Source organism: Rhinopithecus bieti, unplaced genomic scaffold (genome assembly GCF_001698545.2).
Source record: "Rhinopithecus bieti isolate Rb0 unplaced genomic scaffold, ASM169854v2 scaffold_83126, whole genome shotgun sequence".
Lineage (NCBI taxonomy): Eukaryota > Metazoa > Chordata > Mammalia > Primates > Cercopithecidae > Rhinopithecus > Rhinopithecus bieti.
Genome location: NW_016830431.1, coordinates 85872 through 102683, shown reverse-complemented (window position 1 = coordinate 102683; position 16812 = coordinate 85872). Strand labels below are relative to the sequence as shown.

At 48.0% G+C, this 16812-nt stretch overlaps 1 protein-coding gene across 15 annotated transcripts in view; it reads left to right on the top strand.

The window, feature by feature from the left end:
- The window catches only part of RUBCN (rubicon autophagy regulator), a 74599-nt gene extending 62430 nt beyond the window's left edge, over nt 1-12169 (top strand). For all 15 annotated transcript variants that reach the window (XM_017865506.1, XM_017865505.1, XM_017865497.1 and 12 more), the window contains 9 exons: nt 3217-3277; nt 3993-4125; nt 4736-4881; nt 5442-5506; nt 5971-6209; nt 6697-6758; nt 7197-7350; nt 8613-8706; nt 8928-12169. In XM_017865506.1, the coding sequence (XP_017720995.1) occupies nt 3217-3277; nt 3993-4125; nt 4736-4881; nt 5442-5506; nt 5971-6209; nt 6697-6758; nt 7197-7350; nt 8613-8706; nt 8928-9106 (1133 nt within the window). In that variant the 3' untranslated portion in view covers nt 9107-12169. The remainder of the gene's footprint in view (nt 1-3216; nt 3278-3992; nt 4126-4735; nt 4882-5441; nt 5507-5970; nt 6210-6696; nt 6759-7196; nt 7351-8612; nt 8707-8927) is intronic.
- The last annotated feature ends 4643 nt before the right edge of the window (nt 12170-16812 follow it).

Genomic DNA, 16812 nt, shown 5'->3' with positions numbered 1-16812 from the left:
GAATGCTTTGGGTTCTCCGTTTTGAAATGTTTCCTTTTGAGTCAGCAATTACCGAAAATTTGTTGGATTTGGACTCCCAGATGTGTTGGGTATGACCTTATCTTCTAGAAAGAAAGCTGGATGGAAACCAACGTCAAACCGGCCAGTACGTTCTGAAGTTGACTCTTCTTGTGACTCACTTATTTTGTTTAAAAATGTGCGTAGTTGGCTGGGCACGGTGGCTCACGCCTGTAATCCCAGCACTTTGAGAGGCCGAGACGGGCGGATCACGAGATCAGGAGATCGAGACCATCCTGGCTAACATGGTGAAAGCCCGTCTCTACTAAAATACAAAATTAGCCGGGTGTGGTGGCGGCGCCTGTAGTCCCAGCTACACGGGAGGCTGAGGCAGGAGAATGGCATAAACCCAGGAGGCGGAGTTTGCAGTGAGCTGAGATCTCACCACTGCACTCCAGCCTGGGCGACAGAGCGAGACTGTCTCAAAAAAAAAAAAAAAAAAAATTTGCGTAGTTTGCTAAGGTACCAAGGTTTTAGCCAGCTCTTCTCTGATCATTCAGTACCAGTGTCTGGACATGCAGCAAATTCTTCTTCTTATAACTTGTCATTGTTTTTGTTGTTATTTGTTTTTATATTTTTAAACTTTTTTCTGTCAGTAATAATGGCCTTATTCTATTAAGTTGGTGCACAAGTAATGGCAAAAATTGCAATTACTCAACCTAATATCTAATGCATCAGAAGCACCTGAAATCAGTTCTCTTGCAATAACAATACTTGTTTTTGTACCAAAAAAAAATCAATAAAAAGTTTCAGAATTATGTTAAATTCCACTTGGATGGTGAGAGTCTCGGACCTGCTCCTTAAGTGCTCTCACTTGGGACACGTTGAGTCCATCCAGATGGGTAGCTCCCCCTCTCTTCACTCCTCAATTCTCTGGCTTAGACTCGGTCTGCTTTTATCCAGATCTTCAACTAGGGGTTCACCCACATCAACTTAGTGGTCTGCTTGAGCTGACCAGAGAGTGATGAGGCTGCAGCGCGGGCCCAGGACCCACAGAGCTGCGTGGTCCCTGGCTGGGGTCAGGTGTCATGGCCCCTTTAGTGGAGTGTGCTTCTCTCCTCTACTGTGGGCTCAGAGCCTGGCCTCCGAAGCTGGGCGGCCCCTCCACACTCTTGGTGTATTCGTGATTGGCGGGGAAGGGGAAGTCCCTGCATGTACCTCCAACCTCACTTTACCTCTAGTCAAAGAGAGGAAGAAGCGTGTGGCAGTGTCACTGAGTTGTATTTTCTAAAGAGAGAATGATTTCTTTCTCTCAAAGAAAAAAAAATTTCTTCTTTGTGAGGATGAAGAACTGCTAGTTTTATGAAGGCAGTGGTTTCCGTAGAAACTGAATTATCACTGCCTGTTCTTTCTGGCATGTAGTATTTTCTTTAATAGCCTGGCACTAAAATAAGAAAATTGGTTAGCTCCTTACTGAGGGACAGCTAAGTTTTTTTTTTTTTCTTTTGTGTGACTCCCAAATAGGATGGAATTTGAAATAGCTATTAATTGCTTTTAGCCAATTAATCATTTATTCAGAAAATATTTTCTGAAAACTTTTATGTACAAAGCACTCTGAGGGCTACTAGTGCAAGGCAAGACTTACGTACCACCCAAGGCAGTGTAAGTGTTACCCAAATAAATGTTGCAAACCAAACCGTCTGTGGAGGTCCGGCCTACTGTTGCCTCTACTGTTTTTCTTTTCTCTACCAGCACTAACTAGCTAGAAATAAGACAACTACCAGTGCACTGGGATCTGGATTTTGGTGGCACAAATTCAGCCAGAAAACACGGTATACTTGAACATCTTTGTTGTTAAGTAGGCTGTGTTAATTACCAACAAAAACGTGTTGATGTCTTGTCCTGTGCTTAGAGAACATATGAAAACTTCTGTTACTTCTGTTATCTTACTCATATATGTAGCTTTGAAGACATTAGTTTGTCAGCAATATTATTTGAGTATATGCTTGTATATGAGCCCTGTGTTAAGTATTTTAGAGCCAAGGGAAGAAGGAGACACAATCTTATTTCCTAATAGGGTGATTTTATAATCTAGTTGTCCAGACAAAAATCTGCATACAGAGGAAACATGTGAGGAACAGTAGAGCTACTCATGGCCCAGTGCACAGTGATGCCATACAAGATTCGTGTCCTGAGTGCTCATAGTAGATTGGTCATTGTGTAGGCTTAATTAGGAAAGAAAGGTCTTTGCACTGGGCAGCAAAGGACGTGAGAGAGAGTATTTCTCAGAACAGTCTTGTTTTCATGACTTGGGTAGGCTGTGTCTGCCTTGCTTGAACATAACTGCTGTGTTTCACATTCCCCTCCATCAAAAGTATTTGGGTAGATGAGGTCTCTGAGGTCTCTGGAGGTTCAGGCATATCGTTATTAGAAATCCTCTTCTAAATCCTTTGTCAGAAATACGCTATGGGAGGTCTGCCACAGTTTCCTGTATAATTATGCCTCAGAGATCATGTTGACCATCTTTGTCAAAATGTGTTGGTAACCTGGCATCTCCAAAGAGTTGCAAAGCTATAGAGAAGTTCCTTTTCCTTCATGAAGCTTTTCTAAGGATATACAAGACCTCCAACATTCAGGGGTAAAATGGCAGCAGTGACGAGATGTTAGCAGCAAAGTTCCAAACACTTCTAACGTTCGGGGTGATGGCAACAGTGGTGAAGTATTAGAAGCAAAGTTCCAATGTCACATGGATGTCACGAGAACCTCTGTGATCCAAGTTATGTGTTAGGCACTGAATGTTCTATATCTAAGAACCAGACAAAGTTACCTCCTAAGGGAGCTTATCATTCAAGAAAGGTTAAGATGTGGAGAATGAGGGAGCGATCTGAGTCCTTGTTTTGTGTCTGTGCACGTGAGGGGTTGTGTCTTGTACCTCATCCACCGTTTCACACCAAAGCTGAGTCTGGCTTTCTGCCTGGGTTTGTAACACTTTTCACCTTCTCAGTGCTGTGCATAATGTTACTAATTCAGCCTGGTTTTGACTTGGATAGAGGCAAGTTATAACTTGTGTTTAGAGCTTCACCTGCTCCTTTATCCTGCATAGAATGTGGCACCTGGCTGTTACCCTGAGTGCTTAGCTGGCAGCACCGCGTGGTGGATTCCACGATCCCTCACCCACCCCTTTCCATTGCGCTCCCCTTATCTCTGGTTTCCATGTAGATGCTGACATCAGAAGGAACACAGCCTCAAGCAGCAGATCCTTCGTTTCCTCCCAGTCCTTGTGAGTACTTTTTTTTAAAGAAAAAAAGAAGAAAGCCTGAGGATATGTAGAGAAACAAACCCAGTTCTTGGCATATGGCTGGGCAAAGCCATCCAGATGTAAGAGGAGGCAAGGTTAAAGGGAGGGGCTTGCTGATGGCGGTGAGCCCACGGGAAGAAAGCAGAAGCTCTTTGGTCCCAATGGGAGGGGCTCTCGTGGAGGCAAAGCTGGAAGTGAGTGATTCCTTCTCTGCCGACTCTCATCATAACCAGAGGCCCCAGAAGGTCTCAAAAGAGAGCGGTGATGATGGTTTTTGGTTATCAAATCAAACTGAACAGATTCCACATCACAGACCCAACCAGGGGAAATAGTAGCTCATTTGGGAGGGAAAATCGCCTTTTAGTCCACAAAGCAATTTTACTCACTTTGTTTTGTAAGCAGGCATTATAATCTCCATTTTGCTGTTAGAGGAGCTGAAGTTAAGAGAAAGGAAGTGACAGAGTCCTTCATTAGCAGTGCTGTGTAGTGACAGGAAGTGGGGCTTGAACCACAGTCTTAGGACTGTGAGACTAGCGGACTTTCACTGTCCTACGTGTGAGGGTGATGAGCAGGCCGGGGTGCTGCGAGTATTCTCCCAGCCCAGAAGTTGCTGCGTGGGGAATGAGATCATGAAGGGAAGCCTCCATCTGCCTGTCCTTTCCCTGTGTTCAGCCGTCCTTGATTCTCCCCTTTCCAGCTCCCACAGCTTCCTGCACTCCACATCTGCTGAGGCGGTGGCCATGGGGCTCCTGAAGCAGTTTGAGGGGATGCAGCTTCCAGCTGCCTCCGAGCTGGAGTGGCTCGTCCCAGAGCACGACGCCCCTCAGAAGGTAGGTCCTTGGCTCTTCTTCCTACCCAGGGGCCGAGAGCCTTTGTGACCTTGTTTTCCTTCGTCACACGTCCGCAGTCTGGAATGAGCCTGTGTGTTCCCCGCCTTACTCATGGAAGCCATTTATTACAGTGGGCAGGTGATAAATGAACAGTGAATGCTTGCTCGCCTTGTCAGAGCGGAGATGACGGCTCCTTCGCTGTCCTGATTCACGTGACTGCTCGCCAGACTCAGTCATGTTTGGTTTCTGACCACCTCAGAGACGCTGCGCAAGAGTGAATTGCTTGGATTCTTTGCTCTGCAGTTGTCTTTAAGGCATGAAACACCCTGGCACAGCAAGGGTCCTGGAACGGGTGCGGGACAACATGAGCCGTGGGTCACTGCCGTGGGAGGCTGTTTCTCTTTGCTTCTTGGAACCTACAGCCCTCACTTCTTGTACCTTGGCGCCTCCTGGTTGGTTCCGAGGACCACGGTTACCTGAAGCTCTTATCCTGTGGTGTTCCTGAAATGTCTTTCACTCGTGATGCTCTGTCATGGCCAAAAGGGTCCTGCGTTTGTGTTTCCCAAGCCCATCCGTGTGAGCTTACCCCAACTGTGTTTTTCTCCTGCAGCTCCTACCCATCCCTGACTCACTGCCCATCTCACCGGATGACGGGCAGCATGCTGACATCTACAAGCTGCGGATTCGTGTTCGTGGCAACTTGGAGTGGGCGCCCCCCCGGCCTCAGATAATTTTTAATGTTCATCCAGCCCCAACGTGAGTGGCCAGTGTCTGTGCCTTTGGAGCGCAGATCCGTCCTCTCTGGATTGTCAGGGTTTTCATCTCACCCACTTGTCTCTGCCTCCAGCTGTCCTTCCCACACGGGTCTCTTCGTTTAAAGGCAGAGGAGGGGGTTGTCCGTTTTGTCCTTCGTTTCTTACTCTTAGTTCCCAGAGCTAATTGGAAACAAGGCGGGTTTTGTTTTGCTGGCATTCCCAACCTGTTGCCTTCCTCCCAGTAGTTTTGTGAGCTTGCTGGTTTTTCTTCTCTATCTAAGATGGATGGATGCTTTTCTCTCGTCATTCTTTCCTTTACCACGTGTCATTGCTTCCATTTGTACAGAATGTGTGGTTCATTACTGGGGAGAGTCACTGCCTAGACCTAAATCCTGTATGGAGTCAGCTCTCCCAATAGGTTCAGTGTTGTCCAACTGAATCATAGATGAATTCCCCTCTCTTCCCATACTTACCTGGAGCGGTGTGTGTGCTCAGTCCCTCACACCTCAAAGGCCTCACGCAGCTGCTATCTGCCCATGCCCTGTCCTCATCCTTCCTCAGGAGGAAAATTGCCGTGGCCAAGCAGAATTACCGCTGTGCAGGATGTGGCATCCGGACTGACCCTGGTGAGTGCCTTCCCTTCCTACCATGCTGCCTCCAGAGGCTCTGTACCCTCCCCCACATGTAGGGAGAGGTGGCGTGTCAAAGGCGGTAACAGGAGGTGGCGTGGCAGAAGTAGGGAAGGAGAAAGAAAGGTTCGTAATAGGCAAGAGTGCTGGCGATCGGAGGGAAATGATTTCTGGGAGCACATGGCCAGGACTGTATGCTGTGGACAGTTGGGTAGTTCCAGCTAGCTGGTAAGGCTGGATCTTACCAACTCCGGCTGGTTTTATTTCCTCAGGGCCTCCAAGGTGGGACATTACCCCAGGCTCCGCTATGTGGATTTCTGCGAGCTCTGGGGAACTCAGACAGAGGTTGCTAGAGGCCATTGGCCGTCCCTTTCCGCCCTCTCAAGGGAAGAGCAGAGCCACCTTCCCAGTCTGTAGGTGGGAAAGTTACATCTGGCTTTCCGGCTTTCTGGTTTTTCCAGATTATATCAAGCGACTGCGATACTGTGAGTACCTGGGCAAGTACTTCTGCCAGTGCTGCCATGAGAATGCACAGATGGCCATCCCCAGCCGGGTTCTGCGCAAGTGGGACTTCAGCAAGTACTATGTCAGCAATTTCTCCAAGGACCTGCTCATTAAGATCTGGAATGATCCTCTCTTCAACGTGCAGGACATAAACAGTGCCCTCTATAGGAAGGTCAAGCTGCTCAATCAAGTCCGGGTAAGACCTTGGAAAGGCCACCTCAGAGTCTTGCCTTTCTCCTCCCCTCGTCTCCTCTCCTCATCTCCTCCCCTCGTCTCCTCTCCTCATCTCCTCTAATTGGAGCCTCAAACTTGGCAATGGCAGCTATGAAGCTGTAGAGAGCACTCGATGGCAAAAGCAGAATTTCTTCCTTCACTGAAAACATGAGTGAATGAATGAGGAATAGGGTATCTAGTGAGAAACTGGAATTTCAGAGCGCTCCTCTGCCCCAGGCTGCTTATGTGACTTGGGCAGACAGACCTGGTGGAGGGGCCTTCCCTGAGCAGAGAGTACTCTGAAGCCAGTTGTCAGAGTGAATTAGAGCGAGTTAGAGCGTAGGACAGTCTGCTCTGGTTGCAGCATGCAAGGCTTCTAGACCCCCAGGGTTTAAAGGCCCTGGGCTTCCAGCACTGGATTCCTCTTCTCACATCCCCCTCCTACTCCTGCCCCACCTCTTTCTTTTCAGCTGCTGCGGGTCCAGCTGTGTCACATGAAGAACATGTTCAAGACTTGTCGACTGGCCAAGGAGTAAGTCCTTTGTGGAGCCAGAGCCCTCTGGCCACATTGCTGTCTCGGAAAGGGACACATCCCAGCACTCGGCTCTTGTTGTGTAGCGGAGGAGAGTAGAGATTTTGCCGAAATGTAAAGTGGTAAACGAGAGGCCACGGCAGTAACTGCACCTGTGTCCTTCTCTCTGGAAGGGGATCTGTGGTCATTCCATCCAGGGCAGGCCCTGCTCTTAGCAGGCTGGATCCCACGTGGACCACTCTGCAGGAGTCTATAAATAGTCACTTCTGCCATCCAGACCCCTAGTAGTGTGGAACAGCTGGGGTGGCCTGGAACACTGGGCTGGCTGATCGTTGCCCACCCTTGTTACTTTCTGCAGTTTCTGGATAGGGATCCTTCTACTACAACGTGGCACACACACTGTTCATTCCCTCCCCTGCCTCCTGTCACTCCCTGTAGGCTTCTGGATTCTTTTGACACAGTCCCGGGCCACCTGACAGAGGACCTGCACCTGTACTCACTGAATGATCTGACGGCGACCAGGAAGGGGGAGCTGGGGCCCCGGCTTGCTGAGCTCACCAGGGCAGGGGCTGCTCATGTGGAGAGATGCATGGTGAGAAGGTCTCACTGTGGCATGCAGCTGAGCCCTTGCTTTTAGGGATACAGGGAGTGGGGTGGACCTGGGGTTCTTACCACTTAGCTCAAGGAAGTTGAAGCGGCCGGTCAGCACTGGGAGAGGAACTGGAAAGGGCTGCTGTTCCTTAGCCTGGAGAGCAGCCAGAGCACCCCGATCTAAAGAACCTCGAGTGAGGGGAGGAGCTGGTGCTGGCTGTGGCCCTGGGTAGCTCTGGGCAGGACTGAGTAGACTTTCACTAAAGAATTGTCGGCCGGGCACAGTGGCTCAGGCCTGTCATCCCAGCACTTTGGGAGGCTGAGGTGGGTGGGTCACCTGAGGTCAGAAGTTCAAGACCAGCCTGACCAACATGATGAAACCCCATCTCTACTAAAATACAAAAATTAGCCGGGCATCATGGCGGGCGCCTGTAATCCCAGCTACTCGGGAGGCTGAGGCAGGAGAATCGTTTGAACCCAGGAAGCAGAGGTTGCAGTGAGCCGAGATCGCGCCATTGCACTCCAGCCTGGGCGACAAGAGCAAGACTCCATCCCCCACAGAAAAAAAGAAAGGAATTGTCACGATGTGAGAGGAGAACTCTGGATTCGAATCTGGAGAGCTTCTACCCTCGGACTTCATTTGTTATCCTAATTTGTGTGACAGCGTTTTGTATATTTATGTGTTCCACAAACGTACATCGTTATCGTGATCTACTCAACATGTAAAAAATGCAGAAATTATACTTTTCGATCTTGCTGGCTTAGACTATGCCCAGTTTATGTTCCTGTGACAGTCCCAGAATTAGAGCTGGGCATAGGCAGGGCACCCTGTGTGTCTGGGAGGAATTGGAAATACTTCACTGTAAGCGGACTCCAGGCTGGGTGCTGTATTTGAGGAACAGCCTTGTCTCCACATTTGATCTTCATTGGTTGTGGTTCCTTTTCTGAAATAAATCACAGCCCAGATGACTGTCGGCTCAGGAAGCCCTTTGTGACGCCATCTCCTCCTTTTCCTCTCTCATGGAGACCACGCCAGGGTCAGAGCTTCTCTGGCTCATGCCCATCTGATCTCCTGCCTAAAGCTTTGTCTAACCCAGCCCAACCCTGGCCCTAGTTTAGCTTTCATGCTTCTGAGTCCAGCCCAGGCCTCCTCCCTGTGGGCAGCAGAACCCTGCAGACCCCTCCCCTCCTTGGTGCTCACCCTCCCATGCCAGTTCCTGATGTGCCGCGCCTCATGTTGCCATCTGTGTTTTTCCTCCCCAGCTCTGCCAAGCCAAGGGCTTCATCTGTGAGTTCTGTCAGAATGAGGAGGACATCATCTTCCCCTTTGAGCTCCATAAGTGCCGGACCTGTGAAGGTGAGGGCAGGTGCAGCGTCGGGCAAGTGAGTCTGAACACAGCGTCCTTGATTCCCCAGAGCCCCCTGTTAGCAAGAGTTCGGTGCCACTCAGCACCTCGCAGGGCCTCCCCAGGGGACACTATGCCTTGGTGGCGAGAAGGGGCTGTGGCGGCAACTGACCTCTAGCTGGAGATAATACAAATTGTTTTCTTCTCTCTCCTACCTTCCCAACCTGAGTAGAGTGTAAAGCGTGTTACCATAAAGCCTGCTTCAAGTCTGGAAGCTGTCCGCGCTGCGAGCGGCTGCAGGCCCGGCGGGAGGCGCTGGCCAGGCAGAGCCTGGAGTCTTACCTGTCGGACTACGAGGAGGAGCCCACCGAAGCGTTGGCCCTGGAAGCCGCCGTCCTGGAGGCCACCTGAAGAAAGCACGTGAAGCCCCTGTCTGGGCCGGGGTCACACATATTGCAGAACTGAGCCACTCTTTGAAGGACTTGCCCCACCTGGGGCTGCTTCTTTTTTTTAATTATCTTTTTTTTTTTACTGACTTGTCTGGCGTCCGTGTGCAGTCAGCCTTTGGTAGGTTGGTGGGTCCAGAGTCTGTGGTGACAGATAATTTGTAAGCTCCAGGTGTTTTCATCAGAACTGACATGTGGGTGCTTCAGTGAAGCTTCTAGTGCCTCTGTCAGGGGAAGAGACAGCAAGACCCAGTTCTTCCAGCGTCCGTGGCCTTCTCCTCTAGAACCAGACCTGGTTTCACCTGCATGTCAAGTATCTTCTCCAATTTTCCTTTGTTTTCATTCTGGAGCTTCTGAGCCAGGCCTTTCTCAACCACCTCTCCTCCTGCTGCTGAAACAGTGGCGTTCACTCTCTCCCTGTCCTGGATTGGGGTCAGACTGTGCCCCGAGGAGAAGCAGCAGAGAATGGGACTACGTCATGGGCATTTTGTCCGCTTATTTGGGTATTTTGGGGGCCATAGAACAATCATGACTATCCTAGACACCTCAGAGAGGCAGCCGTGAATGTCCCTGTGTTGCTGGGATTTCCCGTGTGGAATATTTGAAGTATAGATGATGCCAGAAGCTGACTTTCTTCATCTACCCTGGTGAGCTTGAAGCAAAGAACAGAACTGATGCTTAGGCCAGGCTTGTCTGTAGCCTTATGCCACAAGCATACGTGAGGCGGCAGCTCTGTTGCTGAAGGAGCACTCACAGGGGCTGTCGGCCCCTCGTAGGTGTTAAGGTCTCTTTTAGTTAACCTGGCTTTTTGGTGCAGGTATGATCTTTGAAGCTCAGGCAAGTCCCTGATGCCATCCTAAGGTGAGGACAGGAACCCCACCCACCCTCTTCTTAGTGTGTCCCTGACCACTGTCATCTGTTCAATGGTCATTGTGGTTCTCAGTGAAAGTGCAACCCAGCTCCCTTCTCTCTCCCCTTGTGCAGCAGAGCTGGGTCCTTCCCTGGTGGCCGAGTCTCCCTTGCCTTAGCTTCTGTGGTCAAAGTTGGAGAAAAGCTTCCTGCCATTAGTGCTGTTACAGAACTTGACAGTTTGTGGATGTGAGTGTGAATGTTCTGTGTTCTTAGGATAACAAGAGCCTTTATGCCAATTATGCACTTAACTCTGTGTAGCCTGGTGATGTTTATCTGTTCAGTTGCCCATTTGATAGTGCTGGTTTTAGTGTGCTCCCTGCCCCCGTTAATGTGTGTGTTGACAGCAAAGTCCTTTTGATAGTGCTGATTTTAGAGTGCTACCTCCCCCCGTTAATGTGTGTGTTGACGGCGAAGTCCTTTTGATAGTGCTGGTTTAGTGTACCTCTCCCTCGTTAATCTGTGGTGTTAGACGGCGAGTCCTTGGATCGGGCCGGGGCCATGTGTGTGTTTGTGATGTTCCTCAAGTTGATGCAGCTTCTAACCTCTGTGGAAACACTGGTCAGAGTGGCTTCCCCAAGAGCTGGCAGCTCTGTGAACTAAAGCCTGCAGCATTTCTGTTCTGGGATTGAATTCTGCCCGTGGGCCCGTCTTCCCGTAGTTGCCTGCTGCTAGGAGAACAATGGGTGTGGGTGCTGACCCTGGAAGCTGAACAGAAGGGGGCCTGTGGTTGGTGGAAGCTGATGAGAGCCTGAGCTGGCGATAAGAAGGAATCTCCCAGGGAGGTGGGAGAGGCCTTAAGGTAATGGCCAGGGCTGAGGCTCCACCAGCACGAGAGGGAACGTGTGGGAACTGGCCCCTGCTCTTGGTTCCTCTGCCTCAGAGTTGGGATCTGAAAGCCACGTTGGGCTACAAGACCCTGAAGCTGTTCTCCCTTCTGTTCGCAGTGAGGCTCTAAAGGCCAAGGCCAGCAGTTTTGAAGGACTGACTGGAAGGCCCGGGCCCTTCAGGGAGCTTCACGGAACTCAGGTTTCACTAGGGTTTCGGTCCCAGATCCAGACCCAGGGGTTTATAAAATTGGTGAGCTCTCCTTCCAGGTTTGGTTTAAATTACACATCCAGGCCAGGCGTGGTGGCTCACGCCTGTAATCCCAGCATTTTGGGAGGCCGAGGCAGGTGGATCTTGAGGTCAGGAGTTTGAGACCAGCCTGGCCAATGTGGTGAAACCCCGTCTCTTCCAAAAATACAAAAATTCGCCAGGCATGGTGGCGGGCGCCTGTAATCCCAGCTACTTGGGAGGCTGAAGCAGGAGAATCGCTTGAGCCCAGGAGGTGGAGGTTGCAGTGAGCCGAGATTGCACCACTGCACTCCAGCCTGGGCGACAGAGCGAGACTCCATCTCAAAACAAAAACAAAAAAGTGACACATCCAGCTCCTTCCCCAGGTCATTGGAGATGTGCTATCTTGTCCTGCCCGTTTCTCATCAGCATAGGATCAAAGGATGAAAATGCTGACAGCTTCTGAAGCCAAACTCAACAGTCTCACAGGCTCCTGACTTGTCACTTACTTTTCTCCATCTCCCTCAACCGCACCCCAACCCTTTAGATCGTGTGTGTTTTAGTGACTCTGACACGATGCTGCCATCACTGTCCAAATACCCATTTATTTATTTATTCAAGGGGGGAAAGCGGGTAGAGGATGGGATGTTTTGGAAGCACTTTGCAACTTGTCAGTATCTGAAAATCCCCTGCTGTTGCGGGGAGAAGCTTTGAATGCACTGAAGAGAATTCCTTCTAAACGAAGGGGAGGGTAGTGTTCTTTCTGTAAGTAAAGGGAAAGAAAACAACACATAGGTTACTTACCAGGTGGAGACAAGATTCAAGACATAGCAGAAAAGTGGAAGACAAATATTTTCCACTTAAACGAGGCTGTTTTGACGTTCTCTGCCAAGGATTTACAGCTCTTGTTGAATTAACATAAAAGAAGCTCGAGTCTCAGTAGAGATGTTCTGTGTGTGCAGCCTGTGCTCTGAACTGGCTTTCCACCTTCCGTGGTTCTTGCACAGCCTGGCAGTTCATTGTCATCTTTAATAAACTAAGGAAATGAAATTCTGTCTTTGGTTAGCCTTCCTTAACTGTCAAGAAATGGCATTGTGTCCACTATACAGCAGGTGTATCTGAACATTGAGAAGGGTTCTGTGTTACAGCGTAAAGCAAATGGGACCACACATCAAGGAAAGTGGGGTGGAGTGGCTGCGTCACTAACTTGCCATGAGACCTCGAGCGAACCACTTCACTTCTCTGGATTTCTGGTGCGTGGAACGTGTGCCCCCTGCCCATACCCTTGGTGTAGCTGTCACTTAAAACAAGGTGTCTTCCTCTCCGCAACATCTGACTTGCCTTAGATGCTTCAGTTCCCACTTCTGTGAGCACCTGGCATCTTTCTCTTGTGCTCGTGGCCCACTGGAGCTCCAGCTCTACCCTGCAACTCTGAATATTTGCCCTTAAATGTCCCCTTGTCATCTCCAACCAGCATGTCTAAACCCAGCATAAATACCGTATTTCCCATGTCATCTCCAACCCACGTGTCTAAAATCAGCATAAATACCTTTTTTCCCATGTCATCTCCAACCAGCGTGTCTAAAACCAGCATAAATACCGTATTTCCCGTGTCATCTCCAACCAGCGAGTCTAAAGCCAGCATAAATACCGTATTTCCTGTGTCATCTCCAAGCTGTGTGTCTAAAACCAGCATAAATACCGTATTTCCCTTGTCATCTCCAACCAGCGTGTCTAAACCCAGCATAAATACCGTATTTCCCGTGTCATCTCCAACCAGTGTGTCTAAAACCAGCATAAATACCATATTTCCCATGACATCTCCAACCAGCGTGTCTAAAATGAGCGTAAATACCGTATTTCCCGTGTCATCTCCAACCAGTGTGTCTAAAACCAGCATAAATATAATATTTCCCAAAACCTAACCATTAGTCACCCAGGTTTGAAAACTGTCTTCAACTTCCTCTGTAAGTGGCACACTCAGCTCATCACATATTGTCTCCTTCCTACTCCCTGTCATCAAGTTCTGTTGATGTTTTCCTCTAAAATAAATCTCGTTACTTTTCTGCCACTAGCACACAAATTCAGCTGTTCTTCATCATTATTTTCTTCCCTGCTCCTCAGTGGAACAAGAATGACCAGAGGCACCTCGTGGGATGAGGGGCCGGGCACGGTGGCTCACGACTGTCATCTAGCACTTTGAGGCGCCGGGCGTAGTGGCCCGTGCCTGTCATCCAGCACTTTGGGGAGACCAAGGCAGGCGGATCACCTGAGGTCAGGAATTCGAGACCAGCCTGGCTAACATGACAAAACCTCATCTCCACAAAAATACAAAAATTAGCCAAGCATGGTGGCGTGTGCTTGTAATCCCAGCTACTCGGGAGGCTGAATCATGAGAATCGCTTGAACCTGGAAGGCGAGAGCTGCAGTGAGCCAAGACCCTGCCTCAAAAAAAAAAAAAAAAAAAAAGCAGCATACTGTGGCATGAGGGGCGGGATTGTGACCTGCCTCTGCCTCCCCTTAGTGCTCACCAAGTCTCTGCAGTGGTGAGCGTGTCCTCATCTCCCGTCTTCTCCCTCAGCTACTTGGTCTGCAATTGCTCGTATTGTGTTTGTCCAGCAGTCATCATCAGAGGACACACATCCCAAATGTCCTTCAGTCACTTTATTATTAAACTGCCAGCTCTTTCCTTGCCAGGGATTAACCAGGAGATAAGATGATATTTATATGTTATAAACACACACTACATATTTGAAAATCTGCATTATTTACAATTTAAACTGAGAGGAGAATGAAAAAGCCATGTGAAAGACTGCTGAAGTTGATAAAATGTTCAAATGTTTTTCAACTAGAGATAGGAAAATAGCTTACAGTACAAAACCTTTACTTTGTTCTAAGGCCCTTTGTTCACTGTTACAAACTGGTGTAGTTCACAGGAAGCCAAAACTTGATTTCCAGTTAGGTTCCCAAACTTCTGTTCCCAACATTTAACTTAGATTTTAGATTATCATATTCCAAGATTGAAAAGACTGTTAAAGAGGAAAACAAGGACCATTGACTCACAATGGCAGCCCAGCATTTACTTGTTCATTCAATCATCTCTCAATCCCAAACATCTATAGATGCTCCTGTGTTCCAGACGCCATGCCAGAGCTGAGAGTACAGAGAATCACAGAATATTGTTTAAAGATGTTTAAAGCAGCATAATTTATAAGAGTAAACAGTTAATGGAAAATATAAAAAATAAATGCAACCATCAAAATTACAGTTATAAAAATTATGATAGTAAGCCACGCACGGTGGCTTATGTCTGTAATCCCAGCACTTTGGGAGGCCGAGGCAGGTGGATCACGAGGTCAAGAGATTGAGACCATCCTGGCCAACATGGTGAAACCCTGTCTCTACTAAAAATACAAAAGCTAGCTGAGCATGGTGGCGGGCGCCTGTAATCCCAGCTACTCAGGAGGTTGAGACAGGAGAATTGCTTGAACCTGAGAGGCAGAGGTTGCAGTGAGCCGAGATCGCGCCACTGCACTCCAGCCTGGGCAACAGAGCGAGACTCTGGCTCAAACAAAAAAATTAATTATGATAGTAACATGGGGAAAAAGTCTTGTAACACAACGTTATGTGAGAAAAAGTTAGAAAAAATATATGTCAAATATATATTTATTAGTCCATACTTACATAAATAAATGACTGAATAAATAAATTCTCACAGACGAATTCTAAACAAAATATGTAACTTCTCCCAGGAGGTGGAGTTTAATTCCTTCTCCCATTGAGAGCAGACTGGAATTAGTGATTCACTTTTTAATAAAAGGATATAGAAAGAGGAAAATAGCAACTTTACAGTAGAGAGAGCTAACACAACCTTAACCAAGTAATCAAGGTTAACCTCACCAAAGATGTCATTGGATGTCATGTACCTACTGATACAATGAAAGGAGTACATCTTCCCTGACATTCTTTCAGAAACCCATAACCTCAGTGTAATCATGAGAAAAACAACAAACAACATAAACACACGAGCAAAATTCGAGGAACTTTCTACAAAACTCTTGACCATACTCAAAATTGCCAAGGTCATGAAAACAAGGAAAGAGAGAGGCCGTCACAGGTGAGAGGAAACTAAGCAGATACAATGGCTGAATGCCATGTGGGATCCCAAAACGGAGAAAGGACATTAGTGAAAAAACTGGCAAAATCTGAATACAATTTGGAGTTTAAAGTAACGTACCAATGTTGGTTCATTAGTTTTGGGAAATGTCCAGTACTGCAGTAATGTAAGATGGGTTAACATTCGGGAGAGCTGAAATCGGTTGAGGGCTATGTGACAAATCGTGTACTATCTTTGCAACTTTACTGCAGATCTAAAATTATTCCAGATTAAGAAGTTTACATATATAAAAAGCATATGTACATCATAATTACAGTTATGCAAAAATATGGTTATAAAAAATACATAAGGAAAACAAATACATAAAAATAAGTGTGGTTCTGTTAGAATGGTGGGAGTGTGGAGTATTTTTTCCCCTTATCTGCTTACTAAATTAGCTGTAAATGAGTCATTTTCCATAAATTAAAGAGTTAATTTTAGAGGTGTTTTGAGAAAAAAATTATTTTCCTTGAAATACAGAGGGAATGTACAAGAGTATATCCGAATTGAACGGTAGTCAAGACAAAGGCTGCTTTAAAATATCCCTGAGACGTCCTTCTGCACAAGATAAGCTGACCCGTGTTGACCCAGAAAATATCCGTTGCTCCTGCCTTTCCGATCCCCTCAGCCTCACCCCAGTTCTGCTACAAATGGGTGCCTCTGTCAGCCTCGCTGCCCTGAGAGCACACAGGGAGAGGGCACCTAAGAATTTATGTAAACCCTGAAAATCCAGGCTTCGAGAGCTCGGTTTTGTCCTCGATCTTTTGTAGGGTTCTCAGCATCACCTTAGTCCTGGAGGAACTCTGGCTTCCAACGTAGGCTCATACTCATCAGGGTCTCTGGGAAGGCTGGGGCAGGAGTGAGGGTAGGAGGCAGAGGGCTCATAGGACTTAAGAAAAGCTTTCTTGAAGGTCAGGTTTTAGAGTGGAAGTTTCAAGCAATGGCCACCTGAACACTTTTGCAGAAGGTTCCCGGACTCTTTTCCAAACACTACAAACAGCACCAACAGACTGGCCTGGAGCTCCCACCATAAGCACCTGTAAGCAGAGTCACCCCTTCAGTAGCGTGTACTGGCCCTCGCTACCCTTCTTCAGACCCAAGTACAAGTAAAGTCTTACAACTGAAAAGGCGGAGGTGACCGGCCAAACAGAAATATTTACCTAGCCTGCATTCTTTCCACTATGTGCCCAGTGAACTCACGAGTCTCAGAGAACAGAGCAAACCCTCTCTTTACTCCTTACATAACGTTTTTCCCCAGAAACACTTTATCAGGAACAATTTTTTTGTTTTTTTTAAACGGAGTCTTGCTTTGTCACCCAGGCTGGAGTGCAGTGGAGCGATCTTGGCTCACTGCAGCCTCCGCCTCCTGGGTTCAAGTGATTTTTGTGCCTCACCTTCCTGAGTAGCTGGGACCACAGGTGCACGCCATCACACCTGGCTAATTTTTGTATTTCTAGTAGAGACGGGATTTCACCATGTTGGCCAGGCTGGTCTGGAACTCCTGACCTCAGGTGATCCACCTGCCTCAGCCTCCCAAAGTGCTGGGATTA